The sequence below is a fragment of the Catharus ustulatus genome, chromosome 24, assembly GCF_009819885.2.
Source record: "Catharus ustulatus isolate bCatUst1 chromosome 24, bCatUst1.pri.v2, whole genome shotgun sequence".
NCBI classification, from domain to species: domain Eukaryota; kingdom Metazoa; phylum Chordata; class Aves; order Passeriformes; family Turdidae; genus Catharus; species Catharus ustulatus.
The window spans coordinates 1,475,024-1,498,986 of NC_046244.1; the positions used below are offsets into that span (position 1 = coordinate 1,475,024).

General features: G+C 53.7%; 1 protein-coding gene across 1 annotated transcript; it reads left to right on the top strand.

The window, feature by feature from the left end:
- Positions 1-8,193: 8,193 nt before the first annotated feature.
- On the top strand, positions 8,194-20,539 carry LOC117006853 (neuroblastoma suppressor of tumorigenicity 1). The gene is made up of 4 exons (XM_033079536.1): positions 8,194-8,272; positions 17,677-17,871; positions 18,044-18,155; positions 19,288-20,539. The coding sequence occupies exons 1-4, from the start codon at positions 8,250-8,252 to the stop codon at positions 19,537-19,539; spliced, it is 582 nt and encodes a 193-aa protein (XP_032935427.1). The 5' UTR covers positions 8,194-8,249; the 3' UTR covers positions 19,540-20,539.
- The last annotated feature ends 3,424 nt before the right edge of the window (positions 20,540-23,963 follow it).

The window sequence follows — 23,963 nt, forward strand, 5'->3', positions numbered from 1 at the left end:
ATAATCTGAATCTGATAAGGAGATAAAATATTGTAATGTATTCCCAGTTCTTTGTGCCTCATGGACAAGGTCACTGCTGTGTTAGGCAGAACATTAACATAGCACCAGGAGAAAGTCAATGCCTTAGTAAATCTACCTTAAATATGAATTTAGGTAACAGCTCAAGAAAGAGGGAGAATCAAGGAGACAGCAGCATTCCAGTACCATGGAATCATGGAATGGTTTGGGCTGGGAGAGACCTTAAAGCTCACCCAGTGCCCCCCTGCCATGGGCAGGGACACCTTCCATATCCCAGGCTGCTCCAAGCTCTGTCCAGCCTGGCCTTGGACACATCAGGGATCCAGGGGCAGCCACAGCTGCTCTGGGCACTCTGGGCACCTGTGCCAGGGCCTCCCCACCCTCACAGGGCAGAATTTCATCCCAGTATCCAATCTAAACCTACTCTCTTCCAGTTTGAAGCCACTCCCCTTTTCCTGTCCCTCTCCAGTAGTGGAAGCACAGCAGGGATGCTGTAACTCACCTCTTCCAGAGAGTTCACATGGATGATTCTCCAAAGGTGGAGGAATTGGTTTCCCAGCTGTTTTTCTTGGGTTCCCTCTGAGTTTGGGAGCAATGCAAAAGAAATCACAAAGGTGCTTGTTTGCAAATGCCAATAGTGGGTGCCCAAGCAGATGAAAGGTGCCAGGTTGTGGTGGCAGTGATGTGCCATGAGGTGCAGGTGATGCTGCAGATGAAAGGTGCCAGGTTGTGGTGGCAGTGATGTGCCATGAGGTGCAGGTGATGCTGCAGATGAAAGGTGCCAGGTTGTGGTGGCAGTGATGTGCCATGAGGTGCAGGTGATGCTGCAGATGAAAGGTGCCAGGTTGTGGTGGCAGTGATGTGCCATGAGGTGCAGGTGATGCTGCAGCTGCAAGGGACAGGCTTGTGGAGCTGGGGAACCCCTGACCTGTGAGTGACCTGCTGGGAAAACCCCATTTTTCAGCAGATCTGAACCAGTGAGGCACTGCTGACCCTCCCTTCGCTCCCAGCCAGCAGGGTTTGGGATTTACCCCATAGCACACACCCCCCCAGTCAGAAATCAACTTTCTCCTTGTCTCCCACCCCACTCCTGCCTTCAGAAGTAGGACTGGTGCAAATTTTGGCATGGCAGCTCTGTAGGCAGCTGGATGCAATGTGCACTGTGTGTGTACTGCTCTGAGAGTCCAGCCTATAGCCCACCCACAGTGAAATGCTTAACTGAGATTGGAACTAAATGGGAACATAGTTTATGGAAATTCAGCTGTGGATGGCCGTTCTCTGGTGCCTTCTGGCTGTCAGCACTTTGCTGTACAGCACTGCAGGCTGCTGGAGCTGGATTTTCCTCCTGGTGCTGGATACCCACCTCCTGGAGCTTATAAAGATGCTTAGAAAGTTGCTGGTGACTAATAAATCACTCTTCATCTCCAGTCTTTATTGGTGGTGCTTGTAAAGCCTCCAGCTCTGCGTTAGGAGTGGATGCCCCTTCCTGGAAAAGGTCATGCCCTGATCAGTTCAAATTCAGTTCATAAATCATGCAAAGGAGTGTGTTTCTTTTTAGAGGTTTTAGAGGATATTCTTCCTCCCTCTCAGCACTGCACTTGAAGTTGTTAGCAGTGATGAACAGCTAAGCCCAAAGCCATTACTGCTCCCCTGAGCCATGCATTCCCTGTGGAATTGGACTGAAGGACATGGAGCTGCTGGAGAGAGTCCAGAGGAGGCACCAAGGTGATCAGAGGGAGGGAGCAGCTCCACTGTGAGAAAGGCTGGGAGAACTGGGATTGTTCAGCCTGGGCTCTGGGGTGACCTCATTGTGGCCTTCCAGTACCTGAAGGAGCCAACAGGAAAGGTTGAGAGAGACTGTGGAGAGGCCTGGAGTGCCAGGACAAGAGGGCAGGGTTAGGTGGGATATTTGGAAGGAATTCTATCCTGTGAGGGTGGCAAGGCCGTGGTGCAGGTTGTATTTGTAATTTTAATTAATTATCTGGAAGTAAAGACAAAAGGGTGGCAGAGAAATAACTGCTATTAGGTGGGATGCTGTGTAAGTGGAAAAGAAAGTGGAGCAATATCGATTTTGGCCCAGTCAAATGTGAAGTTCAGCATCCAGGTGCAGCAAACACTGATAATACCTGGAGGTGGCACAACCTGGGGATTATGGAAGCCCAGGAACTGAAGGGATTGCTGCTCACAGCGAGAGACACAGGGAGGAGCAAGGGCTGGAGGCTGAGCAGATGAGCAGTGAGGCACTGAATTACAGACTGGGATGAGCTGGGAGAGCCATGGGATGTGTTACATGGAAGTCACTGAGCTCCACCTGGGAATGACTGGGTGAAATCAAGTGACCTGGAACACACGTGGATCCAGATCAGATGATCCAGCTGTGTTTGCTGGCCGTAAATTCTCTGAAACTTGTAAGGCCACAAAGGTTGCCTGCAGAATTCCTGGTCTCTGTCCCATGGCTTAATCTGCTCTGAACTAAAGGCAGAGTGTTTTTAGCTTGAGGACCCTGCTTGTTAGACACTCCCTGAAGATGTCCCTGGTGTGGACCTCAAAAGAAAAGAGAACCTATTTCTGTGCCATTCCTTGCTGCTTTGTTCCTCAGCTCCTCCCTCCTGGGCTGTTTTCCTTGGGTTTGTTTGAGGGAATGGCTGATGGGGAGCGCTTCCCCCGCTCCTTTTTCCAGGCACGGGGCCCATTTTTTGTTTAATTCTCTCTGAAGATGACACAGTTCCATAGATAATCTGTCGAGAGATGGGGTATTTCATGTCAATAAATACATCTTTGGAGGATGGATGGCAGCCTGGGGCTGGAGCTGCAATGGCTGCACACATCACCCTGTTGTTTGCCCCACAGCAGGACAGGGAAAATGAGTGCACTGGCTTCTTTTAAGGTCTGAGAGATAATTCCTTTAAATCCTTGGGAGCATCCTAGCAGGCAACACGCTTGTGGGAGGCTCTGGTTTACTATCTGCAAAGTCATGGATTTTATATCCATATTAGGTATAAATAGAGGTAGGCTGGCAGATAGAGGCAAGGTCACTGTGACTCCTCCAAGCACCGGATGAACCTACGATTATTTCACATTTAACTCTTGTCATGCACTGCAGCAGCCACTGCTGCCAGCATTGAAACCTGAATGATGCAAAGTTAGTCTAACACAGATGTTTCAGCCTGATCAGGAAAGCTGTGATAAGCTGAGAACTCACAGCCACTTTCATTTTATTCCTCATCAGCTGCAGTAATTGTCTCAAAAATCCCAATCCTGCTGCAGGGCAGGAGGAGAGGGAGGCAATAAGCAGATTTCTCAGGGTCCCACATTTCTGATGTTATGAACCAGACCCTTTAAACTATGAAAATCACATTATCACTTTAAGAATAGTATTTGCTTTTGTATTTTGGGAGGTGGGAGGACTGAGAGCTGAAGGTTTTAGTCTGCTAACAAAAGCATATATATTCTTTATTCTTTTTTATTGTTCCTTTTTTTCTCAGTCATCCTAAACATTCTAAACAACACTGACACTTGCTGTAGCAGGACTTTGAACAACTGGCACTTTAAAGCCTCTGATTTTGGGTGCTTTTCTCCAAGGCCAGTTTGTGCATGAGGCTCTTCCCATGCAATATTGCTCTGTGAGTCACCCCGTTTCAGGCGGGTGCTGGTTTCCTTTCAGTAATGTGCAAAATGTTCCCTGCACACATGTGGATGTTCTAAGTTTGTCCTGCTGGTTGACAGTTTGGAGGAGCTTCGGTGCCAGAACTGCCTCTGAACACACACAAGCACCTATTGTGACGAGGTCTGAGCTTGGCTGGGGCCTTCAGGCAGTGCTGCAAGAAAAATAATTAATATAATAAGAGGTTCTGAGTGATTGCAGCAGGGGGAAGTTGTGCAGCAGAGAATAAGATGGTTATCAGAGGGGATTTAACTGGTTGTAATGGAGTTGGAGGAAACTGGTTATTTTTGAAGTAGAAAGAAAAAAAAGCTGTTTGAACTCGTAGGGACGAGGGCACCTGCAAACGAAGCCCAAGAGAATTTTCCCTGCTCAGAACTGCCCCTGCAGACATGAGCAGAATGGGAGAAGGATTTTACATGACCTGAGCTGCTGGGGAAGCAAGGGAGGGAGGGATGAAGGGGCCTGGCGTGCCTGGGAGTGGGGAGTGATTGGGCAAGTTGGAAAATGGAGTGATTAAACACCCTTGGACTTGCTCAGGGATGGGAGGGGAGCGTTTTTACTGCTCCCCAGGGCCCCAAAACACATTGGCAAGGCACTACAGAGAAACCACTAATCCCAGTGACCAAGGGGAGGGAACTTTGTCCTGCAGCCCCCCCTGGAAGGCAAGGCTGATGGGATTAGAGGAAACAGCTGGCTGGAGTGGGACCCTGCAGGAGCTCACATTCCCGGGGCCGGGCAGGAGAGGAGCACCCCACTGCTGAGCCACATTCCAGGTCATCTGCTGAGCCAGATGTTTGCTAATGGGCTCTATGAGAAATCCTTTCCTTCACTCCTGAGCAGTCCCTGCCAGCCAGGTCTGTCCCTGATGTTGCCTTTGCAGTCCAAGCCAGCCAGATTCCCTGCAGGACTCCTGCCCTTCCCCTTGGCCTGCACAGGGACTCAGCACAGAGCTCAGATCTGGTGTCCTAAACCTGATGGAGGCTGCTGCTCCAAATTCCTCCCATGGCTGATCCTTCCCCCCAGCCTCCCCTTGGCTCCCTGCATGCTGTGAAGCTCAGTGAGTGCCCCTGGTGGATTGAGGGTGGTCTGAAGGAGCAGTGAGGGGCTGTTGTACCCACGTTTTGGGGGAATCTTAGGAAGCAAGAACAGTGCTTGTAAGGTTGGATTCACCCTTGCCTGGGTTGCTGGAACCACACAGATGTGAGAGTTTGTGCTAAAGCAGTGAGAGGATGTTGTATTCATACCCTTCCTGTCACCACTGTCCCCTCCCTCCACCTACTTGAGTATCCCTCAGCTTTTTTAGTTGTTCAATCTTTGTCTCTCACTCCTAGCATGAGTGCTCCATTCACCCAGGGTGTGTATGCCCTGACACAGCACTTTGGGGTCCTGGTATCTTGGAGATGTCTTCAGGCTTGTTAAGGAACCAAAAAGCTGGAATTTAACCCCAGCAGGTGATGGTTTGGTGGGAGAATCACCGAATAGAATCACAGAAGGGTTTGGGTTGGCACAGACCTTAAAGATCTTTTTGTTCCAGCCCCCCACAAGGGTAGGGATGCCACTCACACTAAATCAGGTTGCTCCAAGCCCTGTTCAACCTGGCCTTGATGAACTTTGATCCAACCTCCCTCAGAAGGGAGCTGATAAGGAGCTGTCTTTATTTCAGGGACCAATTCTGCAGGATGCAGAGGTGAAGGGAGCTGGTTGGGGCAGGGGGCTGGTCAGACCCACGGGCAGGGATCAGACATTGCCCCCCAAGTCCCTCATGGGCCATGCAAGGGGCATGGAACAAAACACCAGTGGGGGAAGAGCTGCAATTCAGACCCAGCTGTGGGATATGTGCAGGGCCAGTGTCCCCACACTGCTCCCTGCAGCCCTTCATGGACACACACACACATTCTCCCCAATTATTTCCCACCCACCTTTCCCCCCATGTGTTTTCCAGCACCCCACTATGGGCAGGCAGGGAGCCTTGGATTCCACACTGACACAAATAAAAGAAATACTTTCATTTTTAACTTACAAATACACCCTTTGAATTCTCACGCCCACAGTGCCAGGTCCTGTCCTGACAAGCGGGGAGCCCCTGGCACTGTGGGTGTTTGTCAGCCCAAAACAGCAACAGCAGGCAAGGGAGGGATGTCCTGGGTTTCTGTCCCAGTGCACAATGCCTTGGTGATCCAGCAAGGGGGAAGGCACGGGGCTGTGGATGTTTTGGACAGGGCTGTGAATACCTGGTGGAAAATCAGGATGGAATGGGCTGTTGTGAGGGGAGAATGAGGAGCTGTGTTGGACTCCACCATGCAGTGGGATCACATCACTGTGCTCTGGCAGGGCTGTTCAGGGGCAGGCAGCAAACTCCCCCCAGCCTGTGGGGAGTGGGGGCTGCTAACCCACGGGGTGATGTGTGCAGCAAGAGCCTAAAGCTGCTGCTGGAGCCAGAGCCCCTGGCCAGGGAAGAGGGGCTGGCCGGTGAGCTCAGCTCCTTCCCCTGCTATCCTTCCCTGCAGAGCTGCCTCTGCTCCGTGCCTGAGTGTGTCCAAATGACATCTGCAGGCATCAGGTCATCACTCCTTGTTCTGGCTGTGATATCACATTGCCAAGGAGAAGGGGAAAAGTCTTGGCCCAGGGCTTTGACAGCCTTTCAGCAGCTTCTTTCATCCCCCAGCCAAGCCGCTCTGTCCTACAGCACCTCTGCCTGTTCCTCCTGACACCAGAAAACCTGAACCCTGCTCCTCCTGCCTCCCCACCCCCAGATCCACAGATTGCTCTTTCCCTTTCATGCTGTTTACAGAACTGGAACAGAGATGAATAGTAGGAAGCAGTGAATGAACTGCATGCTGGCTCACAGCTCCTAGCAGAGCAATCACACCCCAGTGCTCAGGATCCCACAAATCCCATCCAAATACGGAACCATGGACCTCAAACATTCAGCTGAATTTCACTGTAATGCCCATGGTCTGTTGCTCTGTACGTGGTTGCATCTACATCTTATTTTTCCTTGTGAGAATTTGCTTCAAAGTCTCAGATGTCTCTTATTTCACTCCTATTATTCAGAATAAAGTAGCCCCCTGGGCAGGAGTTTGCTGCTGGTCATGCTGGCTATGGGGAGCAGGTACAGCACTGGTCAAAGGCCTGGGTTCAGCAATGGGTGAAAATTCTGGGAAACCAGATTTTGGGCTCCTGCTGGGATGTGTGGTCATGGCTAGAGGCTGTTCCTCTTGTTGGCCCTTTTGGAGTTGAGCAGTGCAGTACAGCTCAGGGCTGGGTGGGTTGCATTCAGTAGGATAAGAAAGTGATGCTGGAAGCAGCTTTTTGCCACCCTGTTTACAAATCCTATTATCCTGGAGCTGGAAGGAACTGGCAGCAGGAAACCATTCCTTCACTGGCAGCCTCCTCCAGCAAACACCCAGCCCCAAAGCCTCTCCCCACAGCTGCTGCCAGGGCACTACCAGCACTTCTCCCAGCACAGCTGCTGCTTCTTGCCATCTCCCCTTCCTGCTTCTCTGATCTCTATGCAAATCCTCACACCAACAGCAGCCAGCAAAACCCAGCCAAGCCTGGCAGGTATCTTTTGATTTGGGTAGTGTTTAATGTGGGGTCTCTTTAGATTAATTGTGCCTTAACAGAAACAGAGCCCTTCGGTCTGCAGCAATTATTATATCTGAAAGATAGCCGTGAATGGGGCTTGGCTGTTGGTTTTTTAATGGGAAAGAAGGAAAGAATAAAGAGAAAAAGAGGAGAAACAGGAAGGGAAAAGAAAGGAAAAGAGAAAACCGTCGTCTCTAGTGCTGGAGAACTTTCTTCTCTGCAGCCAGGACTCTGCCCCACGGACTCTCTACCACGAATTATGTTTAAATAAGAGTTGTTGGCGTTCAGTGAGCCCAATCCACACTGTTCATGCCACTGCAGGAGCAAGTGCTGGGACATTCCCAGGGCTGCGCCGGCCGGAGCCCCCTCGTTCTGTGCGCGGGCGTTTCCAGCGGGCTCTCCCCGTTAGCTCGAGCACTTGCCGGGGATTCCAGGGCCCGGGTGAGCTCCGTGCCCTGCTCCCGGTGCTCCGTGCCCTGCTCCCGGTGCTCCATCTCCTGCTCCCGGTGCTCCGGCTCGACTCCCGGTGCTCCGTTCCCGGTGCTCCCTGCCCTGCTCCCGGTGCTCTGATCCCGGTGCTCCATGCCCCGCTCCCGGGGCTCCATGCCCCATTCCCGTTCCCGGTGCTCTGATCCCGGTGCTCCCTGCCCCACTCCTGCTCCCTGTGCTCCGTGCCCCCCTCCCGGTGCTCCATGCCCCGTTCCCGGTGCTCCATTCCCGGTGCTCCGTGCCCCGTTCCCGGTGCTCCGGCGGGGCGGGCGGGCGCTGCCGCCGCTCCCTCCTCCCGCTGTCCCTCCCTCCTTTCCCCTCCTCTCCCTCCGCAGCCCGATTGTGCAATCGCGAGCGGCGGGGCCGGCGGCACCGCCCGGAGCCCGGCACGGGGGGAGCGGCCGCTCCCGCCCGCCCGCGCTCCCTCCCGGCCGCGCCGCGCCGGGGATGCGGCAGCCGCCGGGCAGCGCCGGGCCCCGCTCCCCATGGCATGCACCCGCCCAAGCCTGCCCGGTGAGTACCCTTGGCTTTGTGTGCCCCGCGCTCCCGCCCCGAACCTGCTGCTTTTCCCCCGCACCGCATTTTCCGTCTCTTTTCCTCTCGCTGCTTTTCTCCCCCCCGCCCCGCTCCCCGGCGGTGATGGATGGGTGGTCGGGAGGGAGGATGAGGATGGTGCCGCAGAAATGGGTTGCGGATGAGGAGGGCTTGGGGGGTTCTGCTCTGCCGTGGTTGAACTGTTTGCCCCGCCGCTTTAGCTGAAATGGAATAAAAGCCGGGCAGCCGCGCTGTGTCGGTCGCACATCTGTGGTACAGAGTCCTCCCCTCCTTCCCATCCCTGTCGGGTTTGGAACAAAAGTGCCGAGGGAAGAACGGGAACGCTCACTATCGATTAACCACACCGCCAGCGGACGCGGGCTAGTTCAACGATCATAAAAGAAAGAAGTTTTCCCGTGGCAAGGCAGTAAACTTTTGTTCCTTGAAAAGTTCATCCCGGGGATTAATTTACATCCTTGTTTCATGGAAATACTTTAGGCACTTACTGTAAAGCTTATATCCAATATATCCCTACCTGTTTTTTGAACCCCAACGTAGCATTTCAATTTTTCTCAGTGTCTGCAGCAATTTTTATTTGTTCTGTACAATAGTCTGTGCATTTTAAGATCAGTGGGGAATTTCTCTTTTTCTCTAGTAGGTGTTTTGGGAACAGAACATGCTTTAACTCACTTTTAGGCTGCATTAAAATTGGTCTGGACAATCCCTTATTACCTACTAACATTTCTCTTTCGAGGGCACTAGCAAGTTCTGCTCCACTTCACAATGTAACTTTTACATCTAAGATTAACCCCATCCAATTAAAAATTCAGCCTCTGTGAAGTGTTTGTGGATTTAGGACACTGTAGCTTTTCCATGTGGGTTTTTTTGGGAAAAATCTGCGTCCTGCTGAAACAAGTGGGAAAATCCTGGTGATATGGAGAGACCCAGATTTTCCCTTGTATTTTTAGCCAAGGAACTCTGTGCCCTCTTTGCAATGTCCAGGCAGCCAGAAATCAGCTGTGTACACTGGGCACTTCTGCCTTTTGAAGGCAGTCTCCCATCTCATAAAAGGCTGCTCGCCTCAAATTTGCAAACCGCAGGATGGGAAATGGAATTCGCCTTCAGTATAAAAATCCCAAGTGTTTGCAAACAGCCCTGAGAAGAATCCGGGCTCTTGGCGTGACCTCTCAGCGCTGAATTCCAGCGTGGGGAGTTTGTGGTCTCACAAAAAGGGCAAACGAGTGAAGCCTTCCTGGGTGCCCGCTCGTCCTCCTGCAGGAAAGCCGTGGAGCTGGAGGGGAATTTGGGTGCTCTGGAGGTGCAGGATGGGGCCCTGGGCCAAAGTGCTTTTCAGGGAGCCTTGAAGAGCTGCCCGTGCTGGTAACTTTGCCTGCAGCGTGTGTTGGCATTGCCGAGGGCGGATCGAGCTGGTGCAGCCATGGGAAACCTGCCCGAGGAGCAGAGGAAACTCCTGGGCAGTTATTGCTGCCCAAACTCCATGCTGTTCCCATTAAAGCTTTAGCAGTTCCTCTGCCAGATCCCATATCCGACCACGGGGCAGGCAGAGCCAGGTTCTTGCTCTGTCCTTGGGCCTTGCTCCTGCTCTTTTTGTTTTGAAGTCTGCTGGAAAAAAAACCCTCACCCGGGCTGTGTCCCCTGTGACAAAGCAGGGAGCAGAGGAGCTGGGGTCCAGCACGGCTGAGGGCAAAGAAACTTCACACCCGCTCAAATCAGACTCTGAAAAACCTGAACAGCTGATAAATTGTCATTGTGGGGGAGTTCTGGGGTGGGAGTGAGGGGTGCTCTGTCCCCTGCTCGCTGCTCCCAGACCTTTGTTTCTCCTGCAGTGCTGTTTAGGGAGGGAGGGCTGTGGGGGCCAGGGCTTTCCTGGACATAAATTAGCACTGAGGGTGGGAATGGAACAGCCCAGCACCCATCCCAGCATTGTGGGGCTGGGCTGGGCTGGGCTGCTGCCCCCGTTCCAGCCAAGATCACAGCCCTGTGGAGCTGGGCTTTGGGAATGGGGTCAGGATGGAGCCATCGCTCGGGTCACTCTCAGATGTGGTTTAAGCCTCTTCTTGTCTGCCACAGAGCTCGAGCAACCTGTCCAGAGGGGGAAGGGAGTGCTGTTGGGTCACAGTGTGATTTCTTTGTGGGCCCAATCCTGCAGTTTAGGAGAAACTGTCTAAATGTCAAGTGTGAGGTCAGCCCTGGTAGCGACAGAAAATACCAGCTGGGCCCTGAGCTGTTACATTACCTCCAAGCCCCTCTGGCCTTGCACTTTTTGTGTTTTTCTGCTTTGGTCAGTGCCATGGGTAAATAACACAGACATTGGGTTTATGCCATCAGAACTGAGGAGGCTGGTGTGGTGTAGAGACTAAACGAGGGCAAAAACACATCAGGTCACTGAATTTCTGCTGCTGTGACCAAGATATGGCCTGAATATGGGAATAATGGGAGAGGGAGACGGCAGGGAGGATCTTCAAAGACCCACAGCTCCATCCACAAGCTCCTTTCTCCTTTCCTCTTTCCCCTTCTTGCTCCAGCAGCTGGGAACCTGATCCTGCAGGCGCAACCCTGCTGCGTTGGGTTTTTATGCAAGTTTGGTAATGAATGACCGAGCCAGGCGAAAGCCAGCGTGGTTGGCATCCGAGACAGCTCCCCTCGCTGCCTGCAGGAATTAAAAAAATCATCATGCTGGTGGCCACTCTGCACTGGAACTGGTTTTATCTGGTTCCAGTTAGACTTGTTTTGAGTAAGACGAGCGGTGCCAGATTCTGATCTCATTTGCACCACTGGAGTCATTTGGAGGAGCCGGTCCCAGTTTACCTCACTCTGAGTGAAAGCAGAGCGGGGCCTGTGGGAGAAGCTCCCGGGCAGTGCCTGCCTGCAGATCCCACCTGGGGAAAAGCCAGCGGCTCCCAGAGCCCTTCCTGAGGCTCCAGGGCTGTGCTGCCCACTGCTGAGAGCGGGGCTCCAGCCGGGAGCAGAGGGGCTGTGGATTCGGGGAACGGGAGTGCCTGAGCTCCAGCATGGGCCAGGTGCTCTGGGGAGGTGCTGTGGGTGAGGGGTGATGCTCAGGCTCCCACACTGGTGCTGTGCTGGAGGAGATTTTGCCTTTACAGCTGGGTGGGAAATTGCTGCTCACAGGGTCAGGGGTAGTGTTGGAGAGAGCAGTGAAATCCCTGTTATCCATGGGGTTTTTAAAGGAGTTGTTGGGCACCTACCACTCTCCTGCACGTCCAGATGCCCTCGGCCCCAGGCTGGCTGTCCTGGCTCTGGGGCTGTGTGGGAATCACCAGCTCCAGGGAAAGCAGGAGGCAGCCGGGCCCCGCTCAGGCCCAGGCATGCGAGCGAGGCCTCGGGCTGGAACGCTGCTCCAGCTGTGCTCACATCAGCTGCACTGCTCTGGGAATGCTCCAGCCACAGCCTCAGAGCAGTCCTGCCCCGGGCAGGGCTGGGGCAGAGCCTGGGCCACCCCTCTGCCCGGTGAGCTGAGGCTGCCCAGGCTGCTCCCCAGAGCTGCTGCTGCTGGAGGCTGCTCCCAGGATGTATTCCAGCTCCCCCAAAGCTGATCTGGTCCCAGGTTTGTGTTCCAGCTCCCCCAAAGCTGATCTGGTCCCAGGTCTGTTTTCCAGCTCCCCACAAAGCTGATCTGGACCCAGGTTTGTATTCCAGCCCCCCACAGCTGATCTGGTCCCAAGTTTGTTTTCCAGCCCCCCACAGCTGATCTGGTCTCAGGTTTTTTTCCAGCTCCCCACAGCTGATCTGGTCCCAGGTTTGTTTTCCAGCTCCCCACACAGCTGATCCTTGCTCCCATCCCACTCATCCCGGTGCTCTTGGGGGCTGCAGAGCCCCACATTCTTCAAGGGGGAGTGGAGGTGTGGGTCCAGGATATGTTCCTGAGCTTTAGGTTGATGCATTTTCCTGGCTGTGATTGTTCTTAATGCTGAAGAAATTGAGCAATTGAAATAAATTACCAGAAACTGTTTATGTGACTCTTGCCTCTTCTACAGGCCATTAGTGTGTCCTTTCCCAGCACAGCTCCTTCAGGACCCCTCCTAAGCCTAAGCCCAGGGGTAGCTTTCCAAAGACTTTTGTAGGTAAAGCAGCTTGGATTTTTTCTTTTTTTCTCCAGCTGCAAAAATGGGTCTCCCAAGTGCTCAGTACCTGTTTGAGAAGCCAGATTAAAACTCTCAATGTACCAACATCTTTTGACATTCTGGCCAATGTGGGGAGGGAGCTCTAAAAATGCTGTACTGCTTTTCTTTATTTCTGCTTTATTTCTGTGACTTGCCCAGCCATGCTTGAGTGGAAATTAATGTGTTACAGAAAGGGAAGCTCCAACATCTGCTTCTGAAAGGAGCAGGCACAGCCAGGTCCACAGTGAGAAACGACACAGCTTTTGCTCCACTATCAAAAAGTTCTTAGGATGGATTCTTGTGGTTGTTAAATATCAAATGTCTTCCTGTGGTAGTTCCCTGTTTATTTTTTTGTAATTTCTCCCCAGATTTTGCAGCTCAGCGAAGCAGGACTGGAGCTCTGAGCTCGGGAGAGATTTCTGTGCTCAGTTAAGCACTTTGGTGTCCTGCTGTCCTGAAGAATTACCTCCAGACATTCTCAGTGCAGGGTTCTATTCCCTCTCCCCTGCCCATGTCCTATCTCAGTCAGATTCTTTAGGGCTGTTACAGTCACCACAGCAAGGGTCCCCAAAATTGTAACGTTTTAGCTAAATGCAAATTTCAAAAAGAGGGAAGTATTTAATAAGAGCAGGTTTAAATAACATCTGTTGTTTTGATAGATGTTTTTCAATACACAGTGACTTTTCAATTTTTTGCAATTGAGATTTAAGCTTTCCCTCTTAATAATTCTGGCTTATAAGTTGTTTTGCTCCATGTAAGTAAATATTATTTGAGTTGAGTTTCCTAAGAGCCAATCCCCAGTGGTATTCAGAAGTTACAGACCTAATCCTGTGCCTGAGGAGAGCCGTGCCCTGGATCTTTCTGGGACGTTTCTTTCCAGTTGCCACCAAGCAGACACTTTACTCTGGCTTTGCATCCTTTAGGTGCCTAAATACTGATTTTCCTTTCAGCATTTCCTGGCCAGCTGCACGCCCAGCAGCGATCCCACGAGCCCTCGCAGCGCTCCCTCCCCTGCCCTGCGGCGCCGTGTCCTGGGGTGACTCCCCCCCACGCTGTCCCCACCTGGCTCCCACCTGCCCTGTGCCTTCCCCCAGCTCCTTCCACCCAGGAATGTGGGGCAAGGGCTGCTGGCAGCCAGCCCTGCCTCCTGCCTGGGCAGCTGCTTCTCTCCAAGGGAGTCTGGCACTCCAAACACCTCCCTGTGCTTTGCAGCTCCCTGCACCCATCAGCTCAGTCTGGGCTCCCCTGTCCCTGCTCTGGCAGCCAGGGAAACTGAGGCACAGAGCATCTTTGGGCCTCCTGTGCTCTGTGTGGCTGCTCTTGTCAGCACAAATTACCAGTGTCACACGGAGTGCTGTGACAGCTGGGGCTGCTCCAGCTGGTGGGGGAGCTGGCTCTAGCAGGAAGGACAGCCTTGTGTCCAGGGGGACAGGACAGGGCAGGGCATCCAGCTCTGACCCAGCCCAAGAGCCAAAACCTTCACCTTGTCCATGTCTGCTGAGATCTCAGAAGGGCCTGGATCCCTGAGTCTGCTCTGAGGTGCAGCAAGGCATGGGCCCCGTTTCTGAGCTGTGTTCACAGGCTGGGAGCCTTGGCCAAGTGATGTTTGTAAAGTTTTGGGGTTCTTGTTTCTCAGAGGCTGTGAGCTCAATCTACCTGTGTTTGTGGTTCTCTGTATTTGGCAGAATTGCAAGATCCTGGATAAGAAAAATACCTATAAACACATGAAACAACTCCTGAAACGTTCCCCATGTCCACCTGCAAGCTTGTCTTGTGTTATGGTGTAAACTTCCCACTGGAAAAAGAGGGTAAAACTGATTAGATCTGTTTTATTTCCCTCCAGAAGTGTTTGGTTTCCAAATGTCTGGGAACAGCTGTGGGCTGGGTGGTGGGAACGAGGCCTCCGAGGTAATTCAGTGATTGTCCTCCGGCCCATGTAGTGATGGAGATTTTCCCAGCTGCTTCCAGGCGCTGCTGTTACCCTGCTGGAGGGACTCTGAGAGTGGGATGGGAGGAAGGAGCTCTTCCAGGTGACACAGAACATCTGAGCTGGGGCTGGGAGATGTCCAGGCCGGGAGCTGAGCTGTGGGCAGAACCCCAGGGGTGCTGGGGTGGTACCCTGAGAGCCACCTGCCCTTCAGGGCTGGAAAAGGGCTCCAGAGCCGCTCAGCACGAGGCTGCAGCTGTGCTGGGAAGTTGTTTGTGTGGGAGCTGGGATGTGCCAGGGCCAGGCTGAGTCATTTTTTTCCCCAGTGCTGCCGCAGGGATGGCGAGGAAGCTGCCATGGGGCTCCCTGCAGAGGGACAGGGGGAGACCCTCACGGGCCGGTGGCTCTGCCGGAACTGAGCTGAACTTTCTGCTTGAAGAGCTTTGACTGGAGGGGAAAAAAATGTGCCTCGGTGCAGGGGAAGAGAAAGAAGCCCCTGTGTGCCGGGAAGTGGCTGCTCCCGCCGGGTCACACTTGTTCCTTTGGGCTGCAACGTGTAATTTAGCTTGTCACGGAGGAATGTGCTCAATGCCTTTATTTAATCGGCAGTTTGCAAACCTGCTCGGGTGCCTCGTCTTCCTTTTTCCCTTCCCTGCCCAGGCGGGGGGATGAAGGAACACGGTGCTTTTGTCTGGGTCCCTGTGGCTGCTGTCAGATGAATGGTGTTGGTGGCAGCTCTGTTCGCATGACTGCTCGGAGCTATGGACACGCTGCTCCCAGCCCGGCTCCCTCCCAAGCTCAGCTGCATCAGATGTTTTCCTAGGCACTGGCAGAAACCTCGTTACTTACTCGAAAAGTAGCCCTGCGGGTTCCAGGACATTCCTGGGAGAAGGAAAACACCATGTGCTGGGGATGTGGTGTGTGCAAGGCTGCAGGTCGGGGGGGATGGCAGGGCTGAGGAATGGGGGGTGTTTGGAATTTCTCCAGCTCCAAAGGGGTGCCTGGTTCCCCTCTGGGAGGGTGCCCAATTCCCCTCCTGGGGGGTTCCCAGTTCCCCTGCTGGGGAGGTGCCCAGTTCCCCTGCTGGGGGTGCCCAATTTGCCCAATTCCCCTGCTAGGAGTACTCAATTCCCCTCCTGGGGGGGGTTCCCAGTTCCCCACTTTTCCACCACCCCTTGCAAAGGGGACTGGCGGCCACTGTGGCCCTGGTTCCAAACACAGCCCTGCTCAGGACAGGAGAAGGCTTCAGCACATGTTTAAGTGCTTTTCTGAATCCAGGCCAGTGCTTTAGCAGAGCACAGCTTCACTCATCTTCCTCTCACGAGCCCAGATGCTGGGAGAGGATCCCTTGTGCCTGCTGCAGTGGGTCTGCTCTGAGCAGCAGAAACACCTCCATGGAACACAGATCCTCCCTCCAGGAGCACAGATCCCAGGAAACAGGACTCAGCACAGACAGGAATATTTTCCTCTTTGCAGCTGGGTAGAGATGCACAGAAACCTGGAAAAACCCACCTTAGGAAAGAAGGAAATTGCTCTGTAATCAGGCATGTGGAAATGAACTTGTGTGCTGACTCCAGAGGAATTTGGGCTGTTCCCCGGGGGGTTGTGATTGCTCCTTGGGTCACATCCCAGCTCTGATCTCGGACTTGCCTTTGGGAGCAGGATTCCTCAGCACAGAGCTGCTGGCATTTGAGGAATGAGTGATGCTTGTTTTGGAAAGCAAGCCAAGTGCGTGTGAGTCTGTGTGTGCAACTCAGCCACGTTCTTCCTTCAGAAATTGCAGAATTCCCCCACTGAAATGGAAAAAAAAATCTCAGGCACAAGAATCCTCTTCAGGACAGATGTGTTTAAACCCACAGCTCTCATTAGTGGCAGTACAAGCTCAGGAGTTCAAACCCTCTGCTTATCTGCAGCCAACACCTGCAGAGTCTCCTTTGTGCAGGTATTCCCACGAGGGACCCATGGATTCACATCCCACAAGTGCTGGGAGGATTACAAAGCCAGGGCTTTGCAGGTGTTGCTGCACTCTGTTACTGTGGTTCTTGTATCACCAGAAAATGAAGAAATTTAGCAGAGACACCACAAGATTCCTCCAGAGAGCCTGTGAATGAGGATGCTCTTTTCTGTGTGCCATGGGATGGAAGAGAGGGGAGAATCTTTCTCATTTGTCTGTTGATTCAGATCCAGGAGGTTGAGCTCAGTGGAGTGATAACAGGACAAAATCCCATAACGACCTTAAAATCCCTGAGTGCTTAGGAGGGCGTCTCAATCATTCAGATGAGTCTGATGGTCCTGCAGCCCAGGGGGTGTGCAGGAGGACTCTGGAGGAACAGGACATTTTTCCTCTCTTCCCAGCAAGTGTTAGAGGGCTGGGCCCAGGAACCATGGAGTCTTTCCAGTGTGGGCTGTGAATAGTCATCTGCATAAATAAATAGGAGGAAATAACAAATAACATGGTTCTAACAAATACCTTATAAATGCCTTTTACCATGACTCCATCCAAACCCCACACAGGAAAAAATTTCCCTGTTTCTGTGCTGCTTTTCCATCTGCCTTTCCCCTGCGACTTGGGAGTGTTAATTCAGGCACCTTGGCTGGAAACAGAGCAAGGAAACCTCGTGGGGATTTCTCTGGGGATGGGAGTGACCTCCAAGCTGAGCACCTTAGTGAGCGAGGTTTGTCCTTGTGACAAGGACCCCCCGTGTCTGCAGCCCCAGTTCCCATCCTCGGAATAACCCTTTGCAGAATTGGGGTGGCTCTGTACAAATAAGTGTTGTATTGTTCTTCCCTGCGGGTTTCCAGCCCTGGGCTGAGGTTTCCACGTGTGCCTGCATTGCTGCTGCCTTGCAGCGACACCTGCTGCGCACTCCCTGGAGGAGAGGGGTCCCCAGCAAGGCCAGCTCTGGCTTTCAAGGTGGGAGAAGAGAAAGCAGGAAAGCTTGTTCCTTCCTCCAATAAAAACATTTCTGTGGTATGGGACTTCTCCAGCCTGGCTCGACTCGTGGCAGTGACACTTTTGGTTTGCAAACTTCTCCTGGCCCATCTCTGGGTGGTGGGAAATGAGGAAAAGCCTGCTGCTGTCCCAGGCACAGGGAGAGGGGACACAGGTATCTGGCTAGCCCAGAGCATGTTTGGAAGAGGAAGGAAGCAGAATAGCACATCCCACTCCATGGGCAGTGTTCTGGGAGCTGCCCTGTGGAGGGGGATGTGGGGATAGAGCTGTGCTTGGATTGACCAAGAACTTCCTCAGGGTAGGAGAAATGGGCTGCTTTGCCAGGTTTCTTTGCTGCTAACGTTTTTCTCTCCGTGTGCAGGTGTAGGATTTTGGCAGAGCTGGCCATGATGTTATGGTTCGTGGTGGGGGCCTTGTTCCCAGCGCTGCTCCTGGCTGCTCCCCCGCCCATCAACAAGCTCGCCCTGTTCCCGGACAAGAGCGCCTGGTGCGAGGCCAAGAACATCACCCAGATCGTGGGGCACAGCGGCTGCGAGTCCAAATCCATCCAGAACAGGTACAGAGCCACCCTCAGCCGGGCCAGAGGCACTGCAGGGGCTCTGGGGATTGGCTCACACAAGAAGCCAGGCACAGTGTCCTGCCTCTGTCTCAGGGGAAGGGAAAATCTCTGCCTTGGCTGGGAAGAGCAGCTCTGCCCTGAGCCCCCACCCCTGCTGCTGTCTTTGCAGGGCCTGTCTGGGACAGTGTTTCAGCTACAGCGTCCCCAACACCTTCCCCCAGTCCACAGAGTCCCTGGTTCACTGCGACTCCTGCATGCCAGCCCAGTCCATGTGGGAAATTGTGAGTATCTGCTTTGCTCCATGGGGCCTCAGCTCTGCTCTGACACCGCTTCAGGGCCAGTCCTTCTCCTTCTCTGGGCTTTTCCCACTCACAGTTTCCTTCCTACAGTCTCTCAGGTGTCTTGAGATGCCTGGGTGGAAGGAGCTGCTGGAAGCTCTGCTGAATGATCCATTATCCCTCTATTTGCAGAACCATCCCCTGTCATTCCCTGCATTATTTATCCCTGTGCTTATCCACATTCCTGCTCTCTCCACTGCTCCCTTTGTCACCTGCTCCCCTTTGGGAGATTTGGCTGTATTTGATGTCCAGAAGTTCCTCCCACAGGCAGTCATCCTCAGCTCTCAGTCCCATGTCACCTCTGATCCTGGCAGAGCCATAAACCAAGAGAAGCCCAGGGAACTCTCTCTGCTCCCTGCCTCACTTTCAGCTCACATTAGATGAGAGGGTTTAGTCCAAACTACCCGAGCTGCTCAGCATCACCTCTTGTGGTGGCCTTGGCTGTCCCACTGATATCCCAGTGCCAGCAGTGCCTGGGAGCTGTGTCCTGCTGGGGTCAGGGCTGAAAGGAGGTGGGAGTGAGCTGAGGGTCTGTCTCTTCTGCCGTATCTCATGTGAAAGGAGGAGAGGAAATAGCTTCAAGTTGCACCAAGGGAGGTTCAGATTAGATAGAAGAAAAAAAAAAATCACAGAAAAGGTGGTCAGACTTTGGAAAAGTCCCCCAAGGAGGTGGTGGAGTCCCTGCTGTCCCTTGGAGTGTCCAGGGAATGACTGGACATGGCACTCAGGGCGAGGTGACAGGTGGGGGTGGGTCATAGGCTGGATTTGATGGCTTTGGAGCTCTGTTCCAATCTTAATGATTCAGTGATTCCATGGTTTAGAAGTGACTATGGTGGTGCTGGGCTGATGAGCTTGAAGTTCTGTTCCAGCCTTGATGATTCTGTGATTCTCCCTGAGTGTCTGGAACGAGACATTCCCAGAGAACTGCCACCTTGCAGACTGAGCAGGGATTTGTTTCTGTGGATAGAAACCCATCACACCTGCCTTAAACCAGCCCAAATCTGCAGGCTCTGGGGCAGGCCAGACCTCCCACCACAGGAACCTGAGCTCATTGTGTCCTTGTCCTGCTGCCCAGGTGACACTGGACTGCCCAGGCAACGAGGAGATCCCCAGGGTGGACAAGCTGGTGGAGAAGATCCTGCACTGCAGCTGCCAGGCCTGTGGGAAGGAGCCGAGCCACGAGGGAGCTCTGTTCAACGTGTACCTGAACGAGGAGAACATGGCCCACGAGGGGCCCGCGCCCCACCACTACCCCCAGCACCAGCAGGAGCTGGAGGAGGCACCACCCTCCAGCCACCACCACCACGAGGAGGAGGGAGAGGAGTGACCCTGTGGACTGTCCTGGCAGGGCTGTGCAAGGGCCAGGGCCGGGTTTGGGGAGGGAGGGGGGTGCTGGAGTCTTTCCTGTCAAATCGCTGCCCCCGGCATCCCGGGAGGTTCCGAGGCGCAGGCAGGGCTGAGGCTGGAGCTGCAGGCTCAGACACGAGGGCTCAACCTTTCCTGATGCAAAACTACTTGCACATAATAATAATAATATATTGAGAGGAGTGGCACGAGGGGCTCTGGCTGGGAGCAGGGGCTGGGTCGGGCTCCCAGGGCTCTCTGCAGGCTCCCAGCCCTGGGGGGAGCCCTCTGAGTCCTGCTGAGTTTTCCTCATCCCAGCGAGGAGGAAGAAGGGAAGCAGCCTCTCCACAGTCCCACAAGGGATCCACATCTCTCCTGGGGGGTGGGATCAGCAGCACCCCTTCTGCCTCCTGTCCCTGCCTGCCCACAGGGCTCAGCGTGGACACGCTCCTGGCACCCCCTGATCTCAGTCCAGCCCAACCCTTCAGATCAGCTGGCTCCTGGGGAGGGTTTTCCCTCAGGATGCCCCTCTGGGGCTCTGTGTGAGGGGACTGGGAGCTGTGGTGGTGACAACCCTTACCTTGCTGTCCCCAGGGCCACCACGTTCCGTTGCTCCCTGGGGATGAGGGATTTGGGTCATCACTGCTGGGGCTTCACCTTTTGGGGCTGCAGAGCAAAGTCAAGAGCTGGGGGGGTCTGGGGGAGGTTCCACCCCTGTTCCCCCTCTCCCTGCTGCATTTTCATGGTGGTGGAGGGAGAAGGGGCTGAGGGCTGGAACATCCCTGTGCAGGGGTTGCTCAGCCAGGGCTGGGGGTCGGGGTGGGCACGGCCTCTGCTGCCCCTCTCTCTCTGTTGTATAAAGCTGATTCCTTGGAGTTGTCCTGACAAGAGCTTCCAGAGCTTGTAATCGATGCCTCCCCCTCCTTTTGACAAGTTTTGGGGTTTTTTTTCTTAAATAAATTAGTTCTGATTTCCACTGCTCAGTGCTCGGATGTTTGTCTGGTTTTTGGCAGTGCTGACACAGCCAGGACAGGCAGCGGTGCTGGAGGCTCCCGGGCACAGCAGAGCCCTGGTCCTGCGGCTTTCTGTGCATTCCAGCTGGGAGAAGGAGGAGACAGAGCTGCTGGAAGGAAAACCCAGCCCAGATTCTGAGCGTGTGGGCTGCATGTGGCCCTGGGAGCCTGCAGGGCAGCTGGGGCTGCGCTGGGTCCCACTTGTGTGGGATCCTGGGGGATCTCTGGGATCACGACACCTTCCCCGGCGCTGCTGCCACTAGGTGACAGTCTTGGTCCGGCTGTTCCCTGGCATCCAGATGCTCCGGGGAATGCTCCGGGATGCACGGGACAGTATGGACATGCATGGAACTGGGACAGGACCGGGCATCCCCTGAGGGAAAAGAGGGGCTGAGCACCTTGGCTGGAGCCAGCGGGATCTTCCCAAGGGTATTGGGATCAGCCATTCCCTGTGTGCCCCTGCAAAGCTCTGGTCCCACTGATGCCATGACATTCCAGTGTCCTCAGGGATGATCAGTGCTGTGTGTGCTCAGCAATGGTCAGTGCTGTGTGCTCAGCAATGGTCAGTGCTGTGTGTGCTCAGCAATGGTCAGTGCTGTGTGCTCAGCAATGGTCAGTGCTGTGTGTGCTCAGCAATGGTCAGTGCTGTGTGTGCTCAGCAATGGTCAGTGCTGTGTGTGCTCAGGAATGGTCAGTGCTGTGTGCTCAGGAATGGTCAGTGCTGTGTGCTCAGCAATGGTCAGTGATATGTGCTCAGGAATGGTCAGTGCTGTGTGTGCTCAGGAATGGTCAGTGCTGTGTGCTCAGCAATGGTCAGTGCTGTGTGCTCAGCAATGGTCAGTGCTGTGTGTGCTCAGGGATGGTCAGTGATGTGTGCTCAGGAATGGTCAGTGCTGTGTGCTCAGGAATGGTCAGTGCTGTGTGCTCAGGAATGGTCAGTGCTGTGTGTGCTCAGCAATGGTCAGTGCTGTGTGTGCTCAGGAATGGTCAGTGCTGTGTGCTCAGGAATGGTCAGTGCTGTGTGCTCAGGAATGGTCAGTGCTGTGTGTGCTCAGCAATGGTCAGTGCTGTGTGCTCAGGAATGGTCAGTAATGTGTGCTTGCTCAGGAATGGTCAGTGCTGTGTGTGCTCAGGAATGGTCAGTGCTGTGTGCTCAGGAATGGTCAGTGATGTGTGCTCAGCAATGGTCAGTGCTGTCTGTGTGTGCTCAGCAATGGTCAGTGATATGTGCTCAGGAATGGTCAGTGCTGTGTGCTCAGGAACGGTCAGTGCTGTGTGCTCAGGAATGGTCAGTAATGTGTGCTTGCTCAGGAATGGTCAGTGCTGTGTGTGCTCAGGAATGGTCAGTAATGTGTGCTTGCTCAGGAATGGTCAGTGCTGTGTGTGCTCAGGAATGGTCAGTGCTGTGTGCTCAGGAATGGTCAGTGATGTGTGCTCAGCAATGGTCAGTGCTGTCTGTGTGTGCTCAGCAATGGTCAGTGATGTGTGCTCAGGAATGGTCAGTGCTGTGTGCTCAGCAATGGTCAGTGATGCTCCTTGGTCTGAGCCTGACCCTGAGGAAGGTCCCTCAGCTCCCAGACAGGCCAGAGGCTGTGCTGGGCCAGCAGACAGCTCTCACTGCCCCTTACTGAGGTCAACTCCTATTACACCCTCTGTGAGGCTCTGGGAACCCTGCACTGGCTGGGAGAGCAGGTCTGTGCTTTGGGAAGTGGGAGAGGGTTTGCATTAAGGCAGGAATTGCCACAGCAGAGGGGATGGGTTGAACAGGGAGGGCTTGGCAGGGCTAGAGGTGCTCTGGGAGTTACTGTAATGTTTTTAGGCTGTGAAATGTCTTCCCAAGGAAGGGAGCTTTTCCTGAGCAACAGGAAAAGGTGGTGGTCACTGAGCACCACCACAGGGCCCTTTTACTGGTGTAACATGGGAACAGGCTGGATTGAGCAGGGGGCTACTCCTGTAAACTCCAGGAGCTGCAGTTCAAGGTGTTTGGAGCAGGACACCTCCACCTCTGTTCCATCCAAGCTGAGCTGCAGCAGAGGCAGGCAGTGGAGGGCTGTGTGCAGATGAAACCATAAATCGAGGTAGTTAGCCAGGCTCTGCCCAAATTCAAACCCAAAGAGCCATCCCAGTTAAAGCCTGCAAGGACATCCCAAGAGTGCATTGCACTGTCGGACTTTGCTGTGTTAAGCTCTGGACTGCCTGGATGTCCTCACTGAATTCTCTCAGCTCCCAGTTTGACTCTCTGTCTCACCCTTTTTTTTTTTTTTTGGCATGTTGACACTCGGGTGACTGTTGACAACCTGGTTTTGCTTTCCCTGCTAGTGGTACTGGAGAGCAGAGCTGGTGGGGTCCATGATCCCTGCAGATGTGTCCAGAAATGCAGCGCAGGGAGACAGCACAGACAGGCCAGGAACAGCTGCCAGCACAGAGAAGCTTTTGCAGGGACAATGGTAGGATTTAGTCTTCATTTTAAGGCAGGTTTTTTTTAAACACATTTTGTTTCAATTAGTTCAGATTCACCTCCCCAGCAAACACATCCAAACCAAGTGTACAAAACCTCCCATACATGGAGGATGTGCTGTGGATGTTGGGAAGAGATTACCCAGAGCAGCTGTGGCTGCCCCTGGATCCCTGGAAATGTCCAAGGCCAGGTTGGATGAGGCTTGGAGCAACCTGGGCTAGTGGAAGATGTCCCTGCCATGGCAGGAATTGGGAATGGGATGAGCTTTAAGGTCCCTCCACACCCAAACCTTTCCACCACTCCATGATTCTGATGCAATCTCCTCAGAAGCAAAAGCTCTGCAGACAAACTGGGATGTCCCTAATGCTGGGCTGCAGCAGGGCTGGGAGGGAAGGCTGGCTTTGCACTGTAGCATCACTTCCTCACTGTGCATCCAGCTGGGATAAATCTGTGCTGCTGCATTCACTTATCCTGGCTGGGGAGGATGCTCAGGGTGGGCTTGGGGTGGGGTTTGTCTCTGCTGCCAGCACAGATGGGCTGGGGAAGTGAGGGTTTCCTGGGGCAAAGGCTTTTCTAAGGAAACCTCCTGCTGCAATCAGAGGCTCACATGTGTGTGCACGGCCCTGGGACTGCTGCCAGCACACTATGACACTGAGGTGGCCTGGGAGGTTTGGCTGGGAGCATGCAAGGAGAGGGTCCAGGGGAGCAGAGGGAGGGCAGAGCCTGTCCTGGCACGAGTGGCAGCAGCTGTTTCACAATGACAGCTTGACACAGAGACCCTGGGAGGGATAACCCTGTGTGTTTGGGTCCCTGCCTTCCCCCATCCCTTGCTCAGAGATGGTTTCCAGGCCTGGAATGCCCATTCATGCACTGAGAAAAGCACAACAAATTTGTTGGAAAGGTGATTGGAAAAGCAGGGCTTGGTAAAGAGGCTGA

What these genes read in the sequence shown, in the direction of transcription:
- LOC117006853 (XM_033079536.1), top strand. Translation starts at nt 8,250, where the DNA reads ATGCACCCGCCCAAGCCTGCCCG. An exon ending in CACCCGCCCAAGCCTGCCCG is followed by an intron (nt 8,273 to 17,676) that starts GTGAGTACCCTT and finishes CTCCGTGTGCAG; the next exon opens with GTGTAGGATTTTGGCAGAGC. An exon ending in CCCAGTCCATGTGGGAAATT is followed by an intron (nt 18,156 to 19,287) that starts GTGAGTATCTGC and finishes CCTGCTGCCCAG; the next exon opens with GTGACACTGGACTGCCCAGG.